The sequence below is a fragment of the Brassica napus genome, chromosome C9 (genome assembly GCF_020379485.1).
Source record: "Brassica napus cultivar Da-Ae chromosome C9, Da-Ae, whole genome shotgun sequence".
NCBI classification, from domain to species: Eukaryota; Viridiplantae; Streptophyta; class Magnoliopsida; order Brassicales; family Brassicaceae; genus Brassica; species Brassica napus.
The window spans coordinates 19,114,187-19,135,522 of NC_063452.1; the positions used below are offsets into that span (position 1 = coordinate 19,114,187).

General features: G+C 37.0%; 2 protein-coding genes, 2 long non-coding RNA genes and 1 pseudogene across 7 annotated transcripts in view; 2 read left to right on the top strand and 3 right to left on the bottom strand.

The window, feature by feature from the left end:
- Positions 1-1,671: 1,671 nt before the first annotated feature.
- On the top strand, positions 1,672-3,881 carry LOC106379485. 4 transcript variants are annotated; one of them, XR_007328366.1, is made up of 5 exons: positions 1,753-1,804; positions 1,894-2,032; positions 2,161-2,388; positions 2,754-3,247; positions 3,374-3,881. It is a non-coding gene; the product is annotated as an uncharacterized LOC106379485 (long non-coding RNA). The 4 variants fall into 4 exon arrangements; XR_007328365.1 differs by having other exon boundaries at positions 1,754-1,799; XR_007328367.1 differs by having other exon boundaries at positions 1,672-2,032; positions 3,425-3,881.
- Positions 3,882-11,718: 7,837 nt separating this feature from the next.
- On the bottom strand, positions 11,719-13,355 carry LOC106449569 (annotated as a pseudogene).
- Positions 13,356-13,722: 367 nt separating this feature from the next.
- Positions 13,723-14,633, bottom strand: LOC106446042. The gene is made up of 2 exons (XM_013887710.3): positions 14,473-14,633; positions 13,723-14,383 (listed from the first exon to the last, which is right to left on the bottom strand). The coding sequence occupies exons 1-2, from the start codon at positions 14,529-14,531 to the stop codon at positions 13,990-13,992; spliced, it is 453 nt and encodes a 150-aa protein (XP_013743164.2). The 5' UTR covers positions 14,532-14,633; the 3' UTR covers positions 13,723-13,989.
- Positions 14,634-14,680: 47 nt separating this feature from the next.
- LOC125592406 (uncharacterized protein At5g39570-like) lies at positions 14,681-16,675 on the bottom strand. Its single transcript, XM_048767497.1, has 2 exons — positions 15,817-16,675; positions 14,681-15,061 (listed from the first exon to the last, which is right to left on the bottom strand). Exons 1-2 carry the CDS (start codon positions 16,528-16,530, stop codon positions 14,966-14,968), a joined length of 810 nt encoding a protein of 269 aa, XP_048623454.1. The 5' UTR covers positions 16,531-16,675; the 3' UTR covers positions 14,681-14,965.
- A 320-nt stretch (positions 16,676-16,995) lies between these two features.
- LOC125592408 overlaps positions 16,996-21,336 on the top strand; it is a 4,483-nt gene continuing 142 nt past the window's right edge. Inside the window, exons 1-2 of the long non-coding RNA XR_007328368.1 lie at positions 16,996-17,594; positions 17,686-21,336. The exon at positions 17,686-21,336 is cut by the window's right edge and continues 142 nt beyond it. This is a non-coding gene — a long non-coding RNA (uncharacterized LOC125592408). The remainder of the gene's footprint in view (positions 17,595-17,685) is intronic.

The window sequence follows — 21,336 nt, forward strand, 5'->3', positions numbered from 1 at the left end:
ACAAGATAACTGATCATCCATTCCTCATTCGTTTCATCTCACTAACCATTATTGATGAGGTCATCACGGGTGCTCCTGAGATCAATCTTCAGTCAAGATAAGACTGTTCGACAATCTCCAAGTGATTGCGAACACAAACCTAGAACTTCCAGCTATATTATCATATTGCATCTGGGTTTATATTATGTTTTGATATCATAACTGATATTTAAACTCACAGATGTGGTTGGACAAATTCGTTTTATCCAGGGCTCTGGCCTCACCAAAGAAACAACTCGAGTCGTTATCCGTCTCCTCATTGATCCGTAAGAAACAATCAACACATAATTCCCTTTATATTACTGTCTATATTGTGCTAACATCAATAATCAAAAATATTTCATACCCAAGATTTGTGGTCGTCTATTTATCTCCCTTAATTATCAATCTAATTTTACACAAATCTTTATTTTACTGTTTAAAAGAAACCACAATAACCCAAATAATCAAAACACCAAAAACTAGAATCCCAAAAAAGACGAATCATTAATGATCACCTCTCTTTTTGTCTAATCTTACAAATAAACTTCAAAACAAATATACCAAACCAATCAACTCAACTAAAACTCAACGACACATACATTGAGCCAGCTAAACAAATATAAACTACACCAAATATTTAACAATTTACAAACTTACTTTCACAGATGCTTACGAAGAAGACGAAGACGACAACCAAGATCAGTGAAATTACCTAAACAAAAAAGCAGAGTAAGTTACAAACTCTGATAAATACAACTAACAATGATTTTTGTTTACATATTATCCATCAAATAAAAGAGAAACAAACACAGCCACATCAGGAGATACAAGAGACAATCCCAACAGACATAAAGACGGCAACAATATCTCTACCTGCTCACTCCTCTTGTCTTATAAAAATAGCTTATATGCTCAATGTCAACATGCCAACGCTATTGTCTTCTTATGAGAAATACATATATTCGTTTAAAACCCATTAAGACTCAAATACTAATTGTCACTCATTTTATAGTTATTTCTACAAGTCTTCATATAATTGTTTTAAAGGTCCGGTAAAAACAACAAGTTTAAAAGTAAAAAAAACATATAACCAACATAATAAGAATAAAAAAATTATTACTTAATACACACAACTTGCACAACTAAACTGGTGAAAAAAATATCCAGAAACAAAAGGTACTCTCAACAACCTTAATATAATTTATGTAATTTCAACAGTACAAGTAACAAATTAAAAAGACAAAAAAACAATAAGTCTCAGTGACACAACAATCAACAACACGAACTATATCAATCACATTACTAACACATTTTAGTCCTTCATGAGTGGAGAACAGTGCATACACAGTACATCATCACAACTCTAACCCTATAACAATAAAAAACTTAAAAAACAATGATCAACCCAAAACGCAAAATTCACAGCTACAATAAACCTAACAAATATTGAGATGAAACAAGAAATATGTCTACAACCCCGCGCTTGCGCGGGGGCAATGCCCCTAGTCTATTATAATAAAATATGCTTTTTCTCTCTTCTTAGAGAGCCACCTCAGCAAGAGAGCATGGGGTAAAATAGGACACGTAGCACCGTATTTTTTAGTTGCGAAAGTTGTGTTTTATGGCTATCTGGGCTCCTATTCTGAGTAGATTTACTGGGCTGTTAGTGCGAGTATTCATACTAGGCCCATCTAATATTAGGATTTTTCTTATTTGCAAACACAAAAAAAATTAGATCAGCCGCAGTGACTCTTCGACTCTGAACATTCCGACCACTGGTTGTGTAATCTTCCGTTTTCGCCTTACATCTCCTTTAATTCTATAATTTACGTGGTACCCACGACTCATCCCACTCTCTCTTCCACTAAACAGCCTCATTCTTCGAAAGTAACGTCCTGGAAGCTCTAGACTATAAATGTGGTTCTTCTCTGCGATGAACAACTACACTGCCACCAAATCTCTAGGTTTAATTGTTGTCAAGCTTGCCGACATGCTCCTCCTTGATGAGAAGGTAACTGACAAACTCTCGATGACTAATGCAAATGGAGATTCAACTTACGTCTTTGGGAGATATTTACTGAATTCTTAAACTGTTTGTCGGTTGCTGCTCCTATTGACGACAATATCTTATGTACGCAGGGCAGGTTCTCACCAGAACTGGAAAACTTGGGGTAGGATCCAGGGACTCGAAGGTCTACAAAGATTCCAGACAATGGTCGTTTTTGTGATTTACTTCGGTCTGATCCTGGTCAGAAGAATCAAGGATGGTCTGATATTGATTGAGGAATTTCCTGCACGTTTGAAGCCGATGTAGTCATTGAGTTCTTGGATAAGAATGATTTTGATCTCATTTGCCAAGGCCATCAGGTAAAAAGGCTTCCCTCAGAGGCCAAATTTATAACCAATTCTGAATTTTTTTAATTCGTTAGGAGCTGCTTGACATTAGTTTATACTCCCTCCGTTTCACAAATGATGTTATTCCTTAGTGCACACATTTTAAAAAATTTACTTTTCTCTAAAAAACTAGTTTTAAAAATATAATTTTAAAATCATTCAACCAATTACAAAAATAACTACAACATCTGATTGGTTACACGATTTTCAATAAAGTTAAAAATAACATAAAAATATCAAAATATCATCTATTTTGAAACAAGAAAAATCTTCTAAAACATCATCTATTATGAAACGGAGGGAGTATATCTTTATGATTTACTTCTGTTTATTTGCAGGTAGTGGAAGATAGGTACGAGTTTTTCGTTGGAGATTAGTAGTGATATTCACCATAAAACTTGTCTTACTTGATCAGGTTCATAGCTTACATCATTTTTCTCACTTTACTTTTGACCTTTATGCTTCTTTCAACGCTTTCATATCATTATTATCAAATATGACATTGAATTTGGATTTATGACAGTCCATAACCTGCAACAAAAATGAAGTTATGTACCAAGGAAGCTTCCTTTAAGCCATTATTCTTTCAAACATGATCCAAAACAATCATTTTTTCCTGACCAAATTGTTTGCTTTTGTAATTATAGAAAGCGTGAAAGAGTGGTAAAAAGAAGTCTAGAAGTTGGTTTTGTAATTATAGAAAGGGTGGTTAAAAGAAGTCTAGAAGTTGGTTTCTTTGTTCTTAGTTTACGAAGCTCACCTCGGTTACATCATTGAAGACGTTCACCCAAACGGTAGTATCAAGAAAATCAAATCTTCTGTCTACTCCAACGTAAGCTTATTCCAATCATTTTACTCTTTCTTCCACATTTTACTCTCACGTCAATCATGACAATATCCTGAGTTGTAGCGTGCACTGAGTCTCCTAATATACTTATAGCTCTCTTATACTTTCCAGTTTATAATTTCCTTTCGTCTAAGATACATTTCGACTGGTTCCCCAATCCAGTCGTTCTCAAAGTCATGTCGCACACACAACAAGGTGAGATGTCTTTGTTTGCAAATCGGTTTCGAAGGTTACGAGAAGCAGCTCGAGGTCATCTTTCAAGACTCCAAGGGATTTGGTCTCCGTGCTCTGATCAAGTCGCAGTTGAACTAAATACTCACTCCTGCTGCATGTGCGGCCGTACTCACTCCTGCTGCAAGGCTGCAGACTCAGTTGGGACATCACCAGAGCCTACAACTAAGAAGCCAGTGAGGTGTAACAACCTTGAGTAGACGTTATAGTGGCCTCAATTATCGCTCAGCCCAACTATCATCTATCATATTTTTATAGTTCTGCTTCCAGTTGAATAATTGTAAGGCTTATTAAGTCTGTCTATGCAAAAGTTTGGGTTTTGGTATCTTAAAATTTCACTTCTACACCTAAGTGAGTCGAGAAGAAAACAATATTTCTCAGCTTCTTATTTTCTCTTCCAAACACACTTCATCGAAGTTAAATTGACTTTGCATGAAATAGCTTCCCCGCCAACACAACATTTTTTAAAACTTTGGGGATATAAACATAAGAACGTAGCTGGGTGAACATTCAGCGGATTCAGCTGAGTGCGAACCCAAAGTCGACCTTCAGTTCGTCAAAAGCATTAACACAAGAAAAATTTCAGAAAATGTTTTGAGTGTTCTTTTTTTTTTTTTGAACACGTTTGAGTGTTCTTCAGTTTTGCCAATTTTGTTGACAGACACAACAACGACCGCATACAATGCTGTGACACCGATTAACAGCCCAAACATATCACTTAATTAGCCACTTGGCATCTTATTAAAAGAGTCTAATTTAAATACAGGGATTCCCAAAACTACATTTCTAAATGGAAAACAGTACGGCAATGTAAGCACTACCATTAAACTATATTAGGCACACTTATGAACGCACATTTGTATAACGCTTCCTTGCCGGCCAAGTAAGCACTAGCCTAGACAAATATAACAAACTGAAAAACTACTAATAAACACACTACAAGAAAACACAAATTTAACGACGGCCAAAATCGTCGTTATTTCCTCGTAAAAGAAGAGTTACGAGGAAATGGCGATAAAAGGCGTTTCGTCGTTATACGTTTATCGTAAGAGAAGATTCGTCGCCATTTCCTCGTCCATTAGCGAGGTTATATTTTCCTCGTAAAGAAGAATTAAGTTTTCCTCGTAAAGACCACGTGGGCTTTCCACGTAACGCGGTCGTTGTGCTTCCTCGTAATAAACTCGAAAAGGATTCGTCGTAAAAGACCCGCAAAAACCTCTAAATATATTCGTCGTAATAAAAACGTAAAGAACACGAAAATATTTCGTCGTAATTGAATCGTAAAGTATACGAAATAGAATCCACGTAAAATCCTCGTTAATAATTCCTCGAGATTTTGTCGTTAATTTTCCTCGTTAATACATCGGGAATTAGCGACGAAATTACTTTGTTTTCTATTTACTGAATTTATAAATAAAAATAAAATAAAAATTATATTTATTTAATTTATTAATAAAATTTTAATTGAAATTAAATCGAATAGAAAATTTTTTTTTGGCCGAATCAAAATGAAATTATATAATATATAAATAAGTTTTGAATTTTAAAATACAATAACAAAAAAAAAAACTAATGCTGCATTGCCGCGTCGTAGAATTCCTCGCTCCTTCTCGAGAGATCTGCCTCGTTGACTTGCACGGATGTCTCGCCTGGAATGGGGTTTTGTTGTTTCATGGTCCTGAACATGGCCTCCCATTCCGGATTTGTGGCCGCTATGACGTCCAAGAAGTTCTCGAGACCACTCATACGAGCTGTGAACGACGTTTTTGTCGAGGCCAACTCGTTTTGTGTCGACGTCAGCTGATGTTGTGTCGTCTCCAACACGTCGCGCAGCTGAGAGATTTCATCATCCCGTCTCTGGCCATAAGAGGAAGTCGCTCTCGGAACATCGTTGACGGAACCAATCCCCAACACACGTCCCTTTTTCCTAGGAGCGACCTTAAAAAACAATAAAATATATATTAAAATTTAAATTTTAAAGTAAAATGGAATTAATAAAAAATTTATATAAAATTTACCTCCTCGTAAATTCTATCCACTTCTATTGTGGATAAGACGACGGGTGATCCGTCGGCGGACTCCTGCGCCAGCTGGGTCTCACACTCGTCAATACGAGCTGCCACATCATTGTAGATCTTCTCAGACTTCTCATCTACAAATCCGCCCGCCTTGTTCTTATGGGTCCGATCGAAAAGTTCCATAAGAGTCGGTAAACGTCCCAACTCCTTGGCCTAAAAACAGTTAAGAAAGTTTTTATTATATATATATATTAAAAATCAAAAAGTTAAATATTTAAATTACGTACCATTTCCAAACGGACGCGGGCGTGTGGATTTTGGCCCGTACTATGTTGCATCGCCCTGTGGCCGTGCTCATCTACCGAGTTACGGGAGGCGGAGCAAAACTGGGCGACTCTCATGGCATCAGGATCCCTCCAATAACGGATGAGGCCATCCCACACGTCCGTGGTGATGGTTGAGGGTTTGCCCCGCTCATAGCTCTTCACGATCCAGTCACCCTTCCAGTTGGAGACCGTGTCCAACAAACGTTTCTTCGCCTTGTCGATAAACTCTTTCCGCACCTTCTCAGTGACCCCCATGGACCAATTAAATTTTTGCTGCAAAAAAAAAAATATTAATAATTAGTTTAGAAAAATAAAATTTAAAAAAATATAAATCAGGAATAAATTGTAAAAACTTACAGCGTAAATCTTGAACCACGTCCTTCTGATGTAGATCGGAGTGGATTTCCAGTTGGGATGTGCCATGGAGAAGTAACCTTTAATCGTCTCGGTTACTTCTGTTGCAAGGCAGTTATCAACCCCAAACCTGAAAAAAAAAAACAAATTTAAAGTTTTAAATATTTATTAAAGTCACAAACGAATTTAAAAAAATTAATGTAACATACATACCAGAGAGTTCCGTCAGGTCGGTCGGGGTCTATGATCGGTAAGCCTTCTCTGCCTGGCAAACCGAGAATGTCCTCAACAGTGTACTGAGAGTAAGGACAACTCGGTGGCACCATCAAATCAGCATGAACCTGATTGGCGGGCATCTGAGGAGGCACATGAGGAGCTGGCATCGGATGAGGAGCTATCGGAGGAGGCGCATGAGGAACTGATGGCGATGCCGTAGAAGAAGGCGAGACTCTCTGAGAAGATTGAGTCTCGGGGACGGTCTCCTGCTGACCCGAAGAACCGGGAGCTGAAGAAGAACCGGGAAGTGAAGGCGGGTCTAACCGACTACCCGGTGGACCGAACATCTGCGAGTAGTGAGCAGTACGCTGGTGCTTGCGAATAGTCTACAAAATTTAAATTTCTAAATTAAAGTCAAGAGTAAAAAAAAAATTATGAACAGTATTAACTACGTAATTAATAAAATTACGAAACCTAAATTTACTAAACTAATTTCGTAAACTAAATTCCCTAAACTAACCACCTAATCTAAATTCCCTAAACTATTTAGAGAGGAATGAGAGACTTACCATGGTGAGAGGAAATAGAGAGGCTGTAGAGAGGAAATAGAGAGGAAATGAAGAGGGCCTGCGGTTTCGCCTATATATAGGATTACGGTTCGTCGAAGATTAATCGCAAAATAACGAGGAAAGACAGAGGCCCGTCTTCCGTTTCGTCGCAAGGCCCACGCAAATTAACGAGGAAATACAGAGGCCCGTGTTTTTTTTGCGAAGAAATACAGAGGCCCGTCTTTTATTTTACGTCGTTCTTGCGACGATTTTTGTTTTTATCATCGATTTTACGTGCAAATGGCGAGACTTTTTTTGCTAACCCCTAAAATCTTAAACCCCAAACCTCAAACCCTATCTTTCTTATCTCCAAACCTGAAACCCTATCTTTCTTATATTTCTTATCTTATACTTCATATATTTCTAACCCCTTTAACTTCAATATATATATTTTTTTGAATTTGAAAGGTTTAATACGTTGAAAAACAATTTTACAATATGCGAGGTAATGTATTATAAATCGTCGTAAAATTCCCGTGAGGTAACGTGGAAAGTACGACGACTGTCTCTAAACCCCTAAAACGAAACGCCAAACCCCAAACCACATCTTCTTTATCTTCTACTTCATATATCAAACACTTCTATCCTTTAACCTCAAGCAATTCATTCTAATCCAAACCGAAAATTATAAAAACACAATTCCTTTACTTATAATTAATGTCGATATCTTATTTATAAATAAACTCCCATTATCTTTAATTATATATAATAAATCAAACTCATACAAATATCAAATACATTAATCGGATTCATCGACATTCTCGTCATCACTTGAAACATCATCATTTTCATGAAACTCGTCTTCAACAGCTTCCTCCGTGGGATCTTCGGTAAGATCTTCATACTCGTGATTATGCGGATCAATGAGAAGGATGTCATCAATTTCTTGTTCAGGTTCATGAACTTCATTTATTTGTTCTTCTTGCAATGGTGGTTCTTCTCCTATGATGATTCGTCCTCGAGGTGTAACTTTGATCACGGCTAACCAATTTATACCCGACTCTCTCATCCGAGGGTATGGAAGGAAGCTAACTTGGTCTGCTTGTGAAGCTAAGATGAAGGGCTCGAATTTGTTGTACCTCCGGCCACCGTTGACATCTACAACACCGAATTTGTTCAACCGAACACCTTATTGACGACGGGGTCGAACCATTCACACTTGAAGAGGACGCATTTTAGCTTCAATATCCCTGGGAATTCGACTTCAATAATCTCCGTCAAGATTCCGTAGAAATCTGTTTCTCCTTTCACACAAATTCCATAGTTACTGGTTGCCCGCTGTTTACCATACTCATATGTGTGAAAAGTATAGCCTCGTGTGAAATACATCTGTGATGTGGTGACCTTTACAAGTGGAGATTGAATTACTTCGTGTAACCACTTAGGATAATCTGCATCGTCGTCATAATCAACCTATTTAAAAATAAAAAGAACGTTGAAATACAAATCATTCATGTATGAAAATTTTAAAAGTATTTGATTAATACCTGATTCTTCAACCACTTAACAAAGTGTTGATCTTTTCTTTTGTCTACGTCACTTGTGGATATACCAGGAAATGTTTCTTCGACTTGTGAAACAAACATGCTGTAAAATCACATTTTACATGAATTAATCTCTCTCAATTATATAATGTATACTCAATTTAAGTTACCTTTCAAAATAACGCATCAATGGATCCTCGCAATTGAGTAGAATATAGGTGTGTGCACTATGAGCGTCTTCTTCACTCGACCACCAAACCTGTTTTGATTTCCCACCAAGTCGTCCAATCTGGCTAAAGATTTCTGGAACACCAACAACTGCATATGTGGGCGCAACGCCACCATCATCATATCTTCTTGGAGCTCTTCTTCGGGTACGTACTTTTGACGCAAAGTAGTACGATGTGAAGTGAGAAACTTCTTCTGTCAAACTTCCAGCAATTATAGAACCTTCAACTTTGGCGAGGTTCTTTGCTTTTCCCTTCAAATATTTCATGGCTCGCTCGTACTGATACATCCATCCGTAATGTACCGGTCCACGAAGCAATGCCTCATATGGGAGGTGGATAGCTAGATGCTCCATCACGTCAAAAAAGCCTGGAGGAAATATCTTCTCCAAGTTGCACAATAAGATAGGAATGTTCTCCTGAAGCTGTTCTACGACTTCTTCTTTAAGAGTGCGTGTGCTCAAATCCCTGAAAAATGCTCCAATGCCTATTCCAAAAACAATTAAACACATTGTTAGTCAAATACTATTATTGTAAACTAAACCAATTTAATATTATTGTCCTATTGTAAACTACCTGCAAGTGCTTCATGTACGTTTGTTGGAAGTAGCTCCGCAAATGCAAATGGCAGAAGTCGTTGCATAAAGACATGACAATCATGACTCTTCATCCCGGAGAACTTTTGACCCTTTTCAACACATCTTGAAAGATTTGAAACATACCCATCAGGGAACTTCACTTCTGATGCCACCCAATTGAACAAAACCGACTTTTTTTCTGAAGACAATCTAAAAATTGGAACGGGAACTTGGCCATTGCTTTTTATATGTAACTCACTTCTTGAGCAAATATCCGGCAAGTCCAACCTCGATTTTATGTTGTCTTTTGTCTTCCCTGGGACATTCAATATTGTATTCATGATGTTCTCAAAGAAATTCTTCTCTATATGCATCACATCAAGGTTGTGGCGCAGAAGAAGATCCTTCCAATATGGTAACTCCCAAAATATACTCTTCTTGTGCCAGTTGTGATGAACACCGTAAGAATCAGGCATATTACGAGGGACATGCCAATTACCACCCCAGCGAACTGTTTCGTTAGCTCCGTAGTAGTCGATTTGCGCTTCAATTTGTTCTCCAGTTAGATATGGAGGAGGAGTGTCTCTCACAACCTTTTTGTGCCTAAACAAATTCTTGTTTCTTCGGTACGGATGGCCAACTGGAAGAAATCGACGGTGACAATCGAACCAACTTGTCTTTCTACCATTCTTCAGTTGAAATGCATCTGTCGTTCCATTACAATATGGACAAGCTAATCTCCCATGTGTAGTCCATCCAGACAACATCCCATAGGCAGGAAAGTCACTTATGGTCCACAAAAGCATAGCTCGCATCGTAAAATTCTTCTTCGTTGAGCAGTCATACGTCCTCACCCCTGTTGACCACAAATCCTTCAACTCTTTTATCAGTGGTTGTAGGAAAACATCAAGTGACCTTTTTGGATGCTTCGGACCGGGTATTAATATGGTCAAGAATAAAAACTCCCGTTGCATGCACATCTCCGGTGGCAGGTTGTATGGCGTAAGAAAGACTGGCCACAATGAATATTGTCTCCCTGACATTCCAAATGGACTAAATCCATCTGTGCATAATCCGAGGTACACATTCCGGCTATTGCTAGCGAAATTCGGATGTACTTTGTTAAAATGTTTCCAGGCTCTTGCATCTGATGGATGAGTCATCTCACCATCCGTCTGAGTATGCTCGGCATGCCACCTCATCTTTCCAGCAGTCTGCTCCGATTGGTACAATCTTTTCAATCTATCTGTAATTGGTAGGTACCACATCCTTTGGTACGGTACCCTATTACGTCCCCTTCCTTGCGGCTTGAATCGTGGTTTCTTGCAGAATCGACATTCTTCCAACTTCTCATCATCTCCCCAGTAGATCATGCAGTTGTCGATGCAAACATCTATCATCTCCGAAGGCAACCCAAGACTATAAACCAGTTTCTGAATCTCATAATAAGAATCAGCAGACTCATTGTCTTCCGGCAAATACTCTTTAAATAAATCTGCCCATTCGTTCATGCAACTTTCAGGTAGATTGTGATCAGTTTTAATATTCATCATTCTAGCAGCCAATGACAATTTAGAGAGACCTTCTCTACAACCACTGTAAAGTGGTTGATTTGCCGCATCTAACATTTCATAAAACTTTTTTGAATCTATGTTAGGTTCTTCATCTTCATCATCATGAGCTACGAATGCATCAGTTACCATATCATGAACCCTATCATAATCTACCATTGCCTGATCCTCCTGATGGTAACTATGTGCATTATGCAATTGATGATCAACCGGTTCTTCTTGAAAGTTGCTATTACTACTACTAGCTTCATTCTGATCATAACTATAACCTTCTCCATGTTGAAACCAGATATAATAATTTGGCGTGAAACCTCTATTTACTAAATGCTTCCAAACATTTTCACGATTTGCCAACTTTGAATTGTTACATTTTCTACAAGGACAGAATATTTTACCGCTTTCTTGGGCGAGCGGTGTAGAATCTGCTTGATGCATAAAACGCTCCAACCCAGCAAGATATTCTTTCGTCACTCTCCCGTTAGCATCTCTATGCATATACATCCACCTCCGCAACTCGAAAATATTTCCCAAGCCCGACATTTTTTTCACGTTTTTTTTTCTTGTTGGTGTGCTTAAAATTATGTTCAAACCTCCATATTTATAGAAAATTTTCGAATCTGGTAGTTGAATTTTGCTACGAATTTACGACGAAATATTAGGTTGGTGGCAAAAAAAACGTGTTAAGTTGGTGGATTTCTCGTTCTTTCCTCGTAAGTTATTTCCTCGTAAAAATCATGCTAATTTTACGACGAATTTACGACGAAACACATTTTTCTCGGAAAAACCACGTCAACTTACGACGATTTTACGAGGAAACGCATTACTCGGTATTTTACAAGGCCGTTACGAGGAAACTTTATTTCCTCGCAATTTCATCGTTAAGTCAACGTAATTTCACGAGGATTAGTTTTCATCGTTAAATTTCCTTGCTAAAACTGTGTTTTCTTGTAGTGACAACAAAACAATTTAATCCATCCTAACAGTAAACTAAATGGAACAATCTGGAAAAAAGAAGTCCAAGTCTTAATTTACAATATACACAACTCCATTTACAAACTAAAATAAAAAAAAAATATGCAACACAATAAACATTGATTCAATATCATTTCGAAGAAGAAAAAGTATTTAACTAATGCATCCACAATGAAACTCCTAACAGATTGTCACATCCATGGCAAGAACAAAGCATGCAAGGATTATTAGTATGAAAATTTTTGTTATCTTCCTTCAAACAAGATAATCACAAAATAAACACATGCATTTACATGTTTTTTCTTTTGAAACATAGATTTTACTTTATGTTTTAAGGTCATCTATATTTATTTTGGTGCAACTATCAGCTATTTATTCTATTTTTATTGAATCGATCGATCACTAACCACTATCATATTTATTAAAAACAATTTTGAATTCATTTGAGAATAAAACATACGAATCCGGCGCTACGCGCCGGAATACCACTGGTACATCTATAAAGTCTCTCTTTCATTCCCTCTATTTATTATTTATACAGTAGCTTCACTGTAACTGCAGAAGCCTCTCTGTCCCTCGGAGTCTTAGCTTCCTTCTATCTTCTTCCACGTCATCAGCTGGTACTACTTACAGCTTACCACCAGAAAAGGATTAAATAAAAGATACACACCATTTGTTCAGCGACAAAGAGTTTAGATACAGCGGCTTACTTGGTGAGTTTGAAGTAGAAGATGAGGATAATGGCGGCGACCAAAGCGGTGATAATGGCTCCAATGGTCCATTTGTTCCTGTTCATCCTCCTAGTCATGCCTGTCAAGGTCTTCTTGCTCTTTCCTACATTATCGTCTACTCCACTAAGCTGTATGTATCAGAGAACTAGCTATTGGTTAAAAGAGATGCCAATCACACGTAGTATTCTTCGTGATAAAACCCGTGTAAGAGAAAATTGTTGAAGAGAGCACATACCGTGTCGCCAGTGCGTAGGAGAGGAAGACTGTCTCTGACTGTGCAAGTCTTGGAGGACTGAGACGCCAAGCTCTTCAGTCTCTTGATTCTGTCTGTGGTTCGACCCAATCGATCAGCTGACCTCATCGATCTCTTGACTTCGCTTTTGAAGTTGTTGAGATCAGACTTGAAAACTCTCTTAGTTTGACAAGGAGGCTGGACTTAATGCTTGGTGGAAGGCTCCTGGCTTCAAGATCCATTTTTCTAATCTGGTGAATAAGAAAATGTACAAAGCAAAGGGACAATAAATAAAACGCTGCTTTATTCGATCTATGCCTTAGACTACATACCAACACTTTAGCATTTTCGCGGCCACGCCTTATTTCAGAGAGCTTCTGCTTCTTTTGTTTTGGGAATCAATGAGTAAGGTGTCATCAATGCATCTTAACAAACAGAAACAATGATGATCTACACCTACTAATTGACAAGCTCTTTGTACAGCCAGTAACCAGAGAATGCACAGATCTTATGTCCTTACAAGAGTCGAGAGGTTTGTAATAACTCATAAAGGATCTAAAACGCAAAAACTGAAGATAAACTCATAAAGGATCTAAAGCACAAACTTATGTCCTTATTTGGGACAGCTTCTGCATCTTTTGTTCTGCAAAATCAATGATGATCTACAACTAGTAATGACAAGCCAGTAACCAAAGGGAAGCAGACAAAGGCTTGTAGTAACTCATAAAGAATCTAAAGATATCTTTAGTTCAACATTGAGATCACACTACACTGTGATCAACAACGGGATTAAACCAAATTAAAACTTATTTTCCAAACAAGCTAGATGCAAATAAAGCAATGTTAAGTTCCAAGTAGATTGATACTCTGCATGCAACACACAATGATAATGAACCAAAAGATAAATGATCACTAACCCCAAATTACATTAAGCAGGAACAAATCAAGACTAGGAACTCTAATTTTCTTCAGTCATATCAAAAGAGGATTGATGTCTAAAACAATCCCTAGACCATAATAATATCTTGTTAGATCGTGAAACACATGTCAACACGAGGTTTATGGGTAGACAGTGGAAACAAAATTCACCGATCGCAAGAGAGAAAAGTTAAGAACAATTGACGAGATATTTACAAAATTAGAAATTAAAAAATTCTATTAATAATAATAGTCCAAAAGTTAAACAATATCTACTCTTGGTTGTGGTTGCTTCACAAAATTCCACCAAGTTGACTCTCCTCTCCACAGACATGGACAACACGGTGCAAACATGGCTGGCACCAACCATAGTAGACAAGGTAGAGCAACGTACATAGCCAAGTGAGAAATAGAATAGAGGAGACAGAGTAAAATACAAAAGCCTAACCCTTCATCCTCGGTTTCTGTAAGCCAATACCCGCAATTAATCGTGATGACAACCATGTACGGAACTACTAACGTACATAAAAGTCCCACAACGTTATCATCAAGGGGAATTTTGTGGGCTCTCAGAGTCATATGTAAGACCGCATCAGTGATGAGGATTATAATGATGGTGTTCATCGCAATGTCGTATCGTAACTGCCCGTCCATCCTGCAACCAACCAGAAAATTCGTTTCAGTATAATGTTTATAATCAAAAATCTTATGTTACATAACAATATATATTTAGTGGAATCTCACCTCCATGTACTCCTGGGGCTAGGAACGCTAGATTCATCGAGGACTGTAGCGCTTGACATTGCTTCTTGGTTGTTAATTTATGATGTTGAACCAAAAAGCTGAGTAATGTATATATAGGTAGGTCCCTTATTAACCCATTCCTATTACAAAACTGATTAATTTTTTGTTTTTTTTTTTAATTATATTCAATATAAAAATCGAATCTGGCTTTAACCACAAAATATTTTTACTTCTCGGCAATGACTTTTGATATTTAATATCGAGAAAACAAAAACAACAGTTTACTTTTTACATGATGATGACCCGATATCAGTTCAAGGTCTTATTATGAACCAGAAACAAAGTCAGACACAGACTCTGCTGTATCCAAAGAGAATCAAACAAACGCAACAACAACATCCAAAGATAAATGCCTTAGCTTTTTTATTATTTAGTAAGATGAAGCTAAGCAAAAGTACTTGATCATAACACTCTCCAGTACTGAGAGAAGGTTTTAGTCATCATCTTCATCACGGCGCCTCTGGTGGTGGTGATGCTTGTAACGATGCTGCTTCTTCTCCTCATCATCATCATTAGAGTCATTGCCACCCTACAAAATTTTTGATACAGCGATGAATCACGTTAAGATAAAAACTGTAGTCAATGATGCCGCTATTAACGGTCACCATGATAAGATCTTCAAATGTCATACACAGAACTGAGCTTTCAACTGACGCTAATCCATTCCAGGATGTGAAGACAGAGTTACAGGGAATCAAAGACAAACCCTTTAGTTCAACATGGAGTCTACTCTACACTATGATCAACAATGGGACATCTTCAAGAGTCGTACAAGATGGCCAAATTCACACAAACACTGAACCAGGAACGTTATTATGGGATTGTAGAACATAGCAAAGTTACACCGCTAGTTCATGAGTCAAAGACAAAGACTTTAGTTCAACACGGAGATCACACTACACTGTGATCAACAACGGGCTTAAACCAAACTAAAACTTATTTTCCAAACCAGCTAGATGCAAATAACGCAATGTTAAGTTCTGTAGTATGATCATGATACAGGAGAATGTTCAGGTTAAATAAAATACTGAACCAATGAAGTTAAAGGGGGGTAACAGAACCAGCTTTCTATTAAGGCAAACCTAACAGCTTGGGATGTGAAACAAAGAGAGAACTGTTGACATGTAAATGATGTTTAGGGTTTTATGTTTAACAAATCAAACTGTCAATGTCTATGTTATCATCAACAAAAGGGTTTTATGTTTAACAAATCAAAACTTAATGTCCACACAATAATATAGATGCAAATCATGGGAAATTGACTATAACTTTATATTAACTTACATATTTCTTGCGGCCATAGCTGCCTTCCTCATCATCACCAGAACGGTTCCTGCGCTCTTCATCATCATCGTCATCATTGCGGCCATAGCTAGGCTTCCTGTAACTCCCTTCCTCCTGTTCCTCAGACCTTTCATAGCTGGTGGGCTTTATGTAGCTCTCAACCTGATCCTCAGATCTCCCATAGCTAGGCTTCCTGTAACCTCCTTCCTCTTCCCCAGACCTTCCATAGCTAGGCTTACGCTCATACTCGCTCCTCTCTTCACCGAAGCTCGGTTTCTTCTCATACCCGGATCCGTATCCGGTCTCCGTCTCCGATCTCCCACCATATCCAGATTCAGGTCTCCTACCGTACTCAGCCTCCGTCGCTCCACCGTATCCGGATCCGTAACTGGGATCGGGTCTCTCACCTTGGACATGACCGCCACCGGCTGAACCGGGTCGAAATCCGGGACGGGGCTTGGGGCGGGAGTAGCTGCTGTACTCGGTGTTGAGAGCTTCTTCGGCGTAGGCGGAAGGATCGTGGTACGAGGTGAATTCAGGTCTCTCGTACTCGAAATCTTCATCCGCTGCGGAGGAGAGAGGGTAGCAAGTGTCGTCGCAAGGAGGGATCGGACGGCCGTAGATCACGGTGATGTCGTAGCCTCCACTGTACGGCGTCGGATCGAACTCGTCGAAATCGTCGACTTCGTCCTCGTCTCTGGTGTAGTACGGCATCGTTTCAAGTTCTTTTTCTGATTTCTTCTCTTGGATCTGACAAAACTGTGCCACGTGACTTATTATGATTTGCTTTTATGCAATCTGATCGTACCGATTGCCGACTTGTCTAACCGGGAACCATACTTCTTTTCTTTCTACCGACAGATCGTTCAGATTGCCGATGGACTCCAAGTTTAAATTTAAAATTAAAATTGAGGCCCTGTTAGTATGAAGAAGGCCCAGAAGTGTGTCACGGTTAGACTTTTGAGGTTCTGGACCTGATCTAACAGAGGACTTTGTTTCCGTAACAGAGAACCGGCGTAAGACACAAAGAGATCAAGATTGTACATTTGAATTCACAAAATGTTATTTCAATGAAATCGTACGTCAATTGTGTCGTTTACACTCTACATTGATAAAATTCTCAAACACTAACGGCTGTATGCATGTTTCTACTCTTGAGGAGAATCATCGAGACAAACAGTGATTTCACAGACCCTGATTTTAATTATACTCATTAATATACCGGAACAAACGCTAAAGACAGATCAGAAACCAGATGTAGACAGAGGTTTCTTTCAAGTTTTATTTTATTTTATTTTTTGAGTTTCTCGTGTCTTCGTCTAGGAATGCGAAGAGGGAAAGGAGTTTGGAAATCATAGTGGGCCCTACAAATTCCAAATTGTGATGACGTGGATAGTCTCTTGATATGCCACATCGCAATAGAAGGCCGAAAGACAGATATCCCTCCAAAATCTCTATCAAAAAGCAACTTCACACACACCTCAACAGAAATCTAAAGTTGCTCAGTCTTACCTCTATAGAAAAATCAAAAACGCAATCTTAACTCACAGATTCAACAGAGAGATGTGGAAAATATTGAAGTTATAATCTTAAAGAGAGAGAGAGAGCTCGGTGAAATGGCGGTTTTATCTTCGGCCATGTTCGGAACCTACCGGCCGATGAAGACGGAACTGAGACCAATTACACGGTGGACAGTGAAGTGTCAGGTATCATCCTTAAAACCCGCTAAGTATTCCTCAAGACTCTCCACAGACATTCCTCTCCAAGAGTCTCCTCAGGTCTCCTCCCTCTCTCTCTATATATATATAACACAAATCAGTTTAAATTGTGTTTGGTCCAAATTTAACTGTGATTTTGAGGAATGTTCAGGCGTTGTTCGATGACTATTTGGAGGATACATCGAGAGTGTTCGAAGCAATGTTCCCTGATAAACCCAGAAGTCATAAAAAGTCGGAGCAATTAGATTATTGGAGTTTTCTTATTATTAGTCTCGGATTTATCTTTTTAACCGTCGGCATTCTTTCAGGAGCTATATGAGCTAATGAAACATGGGGTTCATATTGGAATTGAGATCCGAAAGAAACCTGGGCATTTATTACTTGGACCATCTTTGCAATTTATTTACATATTAAAACAAATAAGAATGCTCGAGGTATAAATCCTGCAAGTGTGGCTTCGCTAGGTTTTCTTTTAATTTGGATATGCTATTTTGGCGTCAATCTTTTAGGAATAGGTTTACATAATTATGGTTCATTTACGTCGAATTAACTAAAACATTAACAAAAAAAAGAAAAGAATCCAAATAAAAAAATTGCATCTATATATAACTTCATATAAGTTAAGAAATCTAATTTAGTTTTAGTAGTAAATCATCAAGAACCTTTTGAATCAAGTAGTACAATGATTCAAAAGGTTCTCACAATACAAAAAGCAAAGACTTCTTATTATAATTCAATTTAATGTTTTTTTATTTCTTGAAAACTATCCATAAAAATAATTAGATAAAATAGATTCGACCTTGTCACTTGCTAATGAGAGCACAAAATCAGGATAAATCTCAATACCAATTATGGGTAGAAGAATAGATATTGAAAGAAATAACTCTCGGGGGTCCAGAATCAAAAAAAAAAAAAGTTTTTAGCATTAATTAACTTGTATCCATAAAACATTTGACGTGACATAGATAATAAATATATAGGAGTTAATATCATTTCAATTGCCATTACAAAAATAATTAAAATTTTTGAAATTAAGAAATATTTTTGGCTGGTAATTATTCCAAAAAAACGATTAATTCTGCAACAAAACCACTCGTGCCCGGTAATGCAAGGGAAACCATCGATAAGATAGTGAACATTGTAAATATCTTTGGAATGAAGATAGCCATTCCACCCATTTCATCAAGATAAACAAGCCGGATTCTATCATAACTAGTTTCTGCCAAGAAAAAAGTGCAGCGCCAATAAATCCATGAGAGATTATTTGTAAAATAGCTCCATTAAGCCCATGATCTGTTATAGAACCAATACGTATAATTATAAAACCCATGTGAGATACAGAAGAATTGGCTATTCTCTTTTTTAAATTACATTGACCTGGAGATGTTGAAGCTGCATAAATTATTTGGATTGTACCGACTACCATCAACCAAGGAGAAAACATAGAATGAGCTTGAGGTAATAATTTCATATTGATTCGAACCAATCCATATGCTCCCATTTTCAATAAGATTCCAGCGAGAAGCATACATGTACTGTAATTTGCCTCGCCGTGGGTGTCAGGTAACCAAATATGTAAAGGTATAATCGGTGATTTGCGGCAAAAGCAATAAAAAATCCAATATAAAATAGTATTTCAAGTGTGACCGGATAGGCTTGATTCCCTAATAGTTCTAAATTTAATGTTGGTTCGTTTGAACCATATAAACTTATACCTAAAACTCCTATTAATAAAAAATAGAACTTCCTGCAGTGTATAAAATAAATTTTGTAGCTGAATACAAACGTTTCTTTCCACCCCACATGGATAAAAGGAGATAAACGGAAATTAATTCTAATTCCCACATGATGAAAAAAGTAAAATATCCCGAGAAGAAAATGATCATATTTGGCCGCTGTACATTGCTAACATCAGGAAATAGAATAATCGGGAATCCCAAGTAACTGGAAAAGCCGCTAAAGTAGCTAAAGTAGTAATAAATTCGGTCAGTAAAATCATTCCTATAGAAAGTCCATCTATTCCCAGTCTCCAATAAAAAAAATGATCCATTTATAATATTCGGACAGTTGAAATAATGGATCGTCCAGTTTAAAATTATAACAAAAAGCATAAGTCGTTAGAAGAAGTTCTAAAATACAAATGCATATAGTATACCACTTATTAACTTTATTTTCCCTACACGGGAGAAATAACATTAATGAACCGGCAGATATTGGAAAAACAACAAATATTGCTAACCAAGGAAAATCATTCGTGGTAAAGACAAGATACACCAGGTCCAAAGAACGCGTACTCAAAAAAATATATAAATAAAAAAATATAATTGAACTTTTTTGAGTACGAGTACTTGTCAATAAAAAAAAATGTATTCCAAATTTATTCAAATTAGGTTTTCGGTAACGTATCAATAAGCTAGACCCATGCTTCGAGTTGTTTCATGTCATAAATAAACTCGAATTCTCAAAAAATCCGTTGGATAGGCAGATTCACATCTCTTACAACCAACACAATCCTCGGTTCTTGGGGGCAGAAGCTATTTGCTTAGCTTTACATCCATCCCAAGGTATCATTTCTAATACGTCTGTAGGACATGCTCGGACACACTGAGTACATCCTATACATGTATCATAAATTTTTACTGAATGTGACATAGGATCTATAATTTTTTTAATGTCATAAATTTTCAATTTAGTAAACCTATAACTAAATGATATATTAAATTAAAATACTAGATGAAGCAATGATTTCCTTTAATAAAATTTTTTTAATCAATTCTGGCTCAATTGGTAAAAAATGGGGCTAAAATACTTTGATTTCTTAGATTTTCACAAATTTAATATAGTAACTCATTTATCATATATGCAAATTTAAACCTATCATTTTTGATTTATGCTACCTATCTAATAAGGTCGATTGGTTGATGCGAGTTGATTTTCTGTTACGATAAATTGACGAGACTATAGCTAATCCAATAGCTGCTTCAGCGGCTGCAATTGCTATAACAAAAATGGAGAAAATATCCCCTTTTAGTTGGGAATTATCAAAACAATCAGCAAATGTTACGAGATTCATATTAACTGCATTGAGTATAAGTTCAAGGCACATAAGAGCCCTAACCATATTTTGACTCGTGATCAATCAATAAAGACCAATCAAAAATAAATAGGCACTCAAAACAAGTACATGTTCGAGTATCATTGAGCAACTCCTTATCAATTTTGATTCATTATCAATATGAATAATAAAAAAATTCACCGGATTCAATCAACTAGAATATAACAACAAAGTACGAATAAAAACTATATTAGGGAAAATTTTCAAATATATATAAAATAAAAAAAAATAGATTTAAAAAATGAAATATTATTCAATCAAATCAAATCAAATTGAATGAACGGAAAAAAATATCATAACATACACAAAGTTTTCTTTGGTCTTTATTAATCGAAACCTTTTTTATTGACGAGCCACCAAAATTGCACCTATCAAAGCAACTAAAAGAATTATTGAAATAAGTTCAAATGGAAGAAAAAAATTTGTTGATAAATGAATTCCTATTTGATGACTATTACTTATTAAATCTTGTTCTAAATTCTGGTTTAATCTTGTAGTCCAAATAACCCCGTAGCAGGACGTATCGAGAATAGTAGAAATTAATGAAAAAAGAATAGTTGTACAAACCAATGAAGTAATCACATTCCCAACAGTCCACAGATTGAAATCTATGGAATATTCAGAATTATTCATGAACATCACAGCAAATATGATTAAAACATTTATGGCTCCCACATAAATAAGGAG

Coding starts and splice junctions, on each gene's coding strand:
- LOC106446042 (XM_013887710.3), bottom strand. CDS start 14,531: ATGTCAAGCGCTACAGTCCTCGATGAATCTAGCGTTCCTAGCCCCAGG. Junction 14,384..14,472: donor AGCCCCAGGAGTACATGGAG/GTGAGATTCCAC, acceptor GGTTGGTTGCAG/GATGGACGGGCAGTTACGAT.
- LOC125592406 (XM_048767497.1), bottom strand. CDS start 16,530: ATGCCGTACTACACCAGAGACGAGGACGAAGTCGACGATTTCGACGAG. Junction 15,062..15,816: donor GCTATGGCCGCAAGAAATAT/GTAAGTTAATAT, acceptor AAAATTTTGTAG/GGTGGCAATGACTCTAATGA.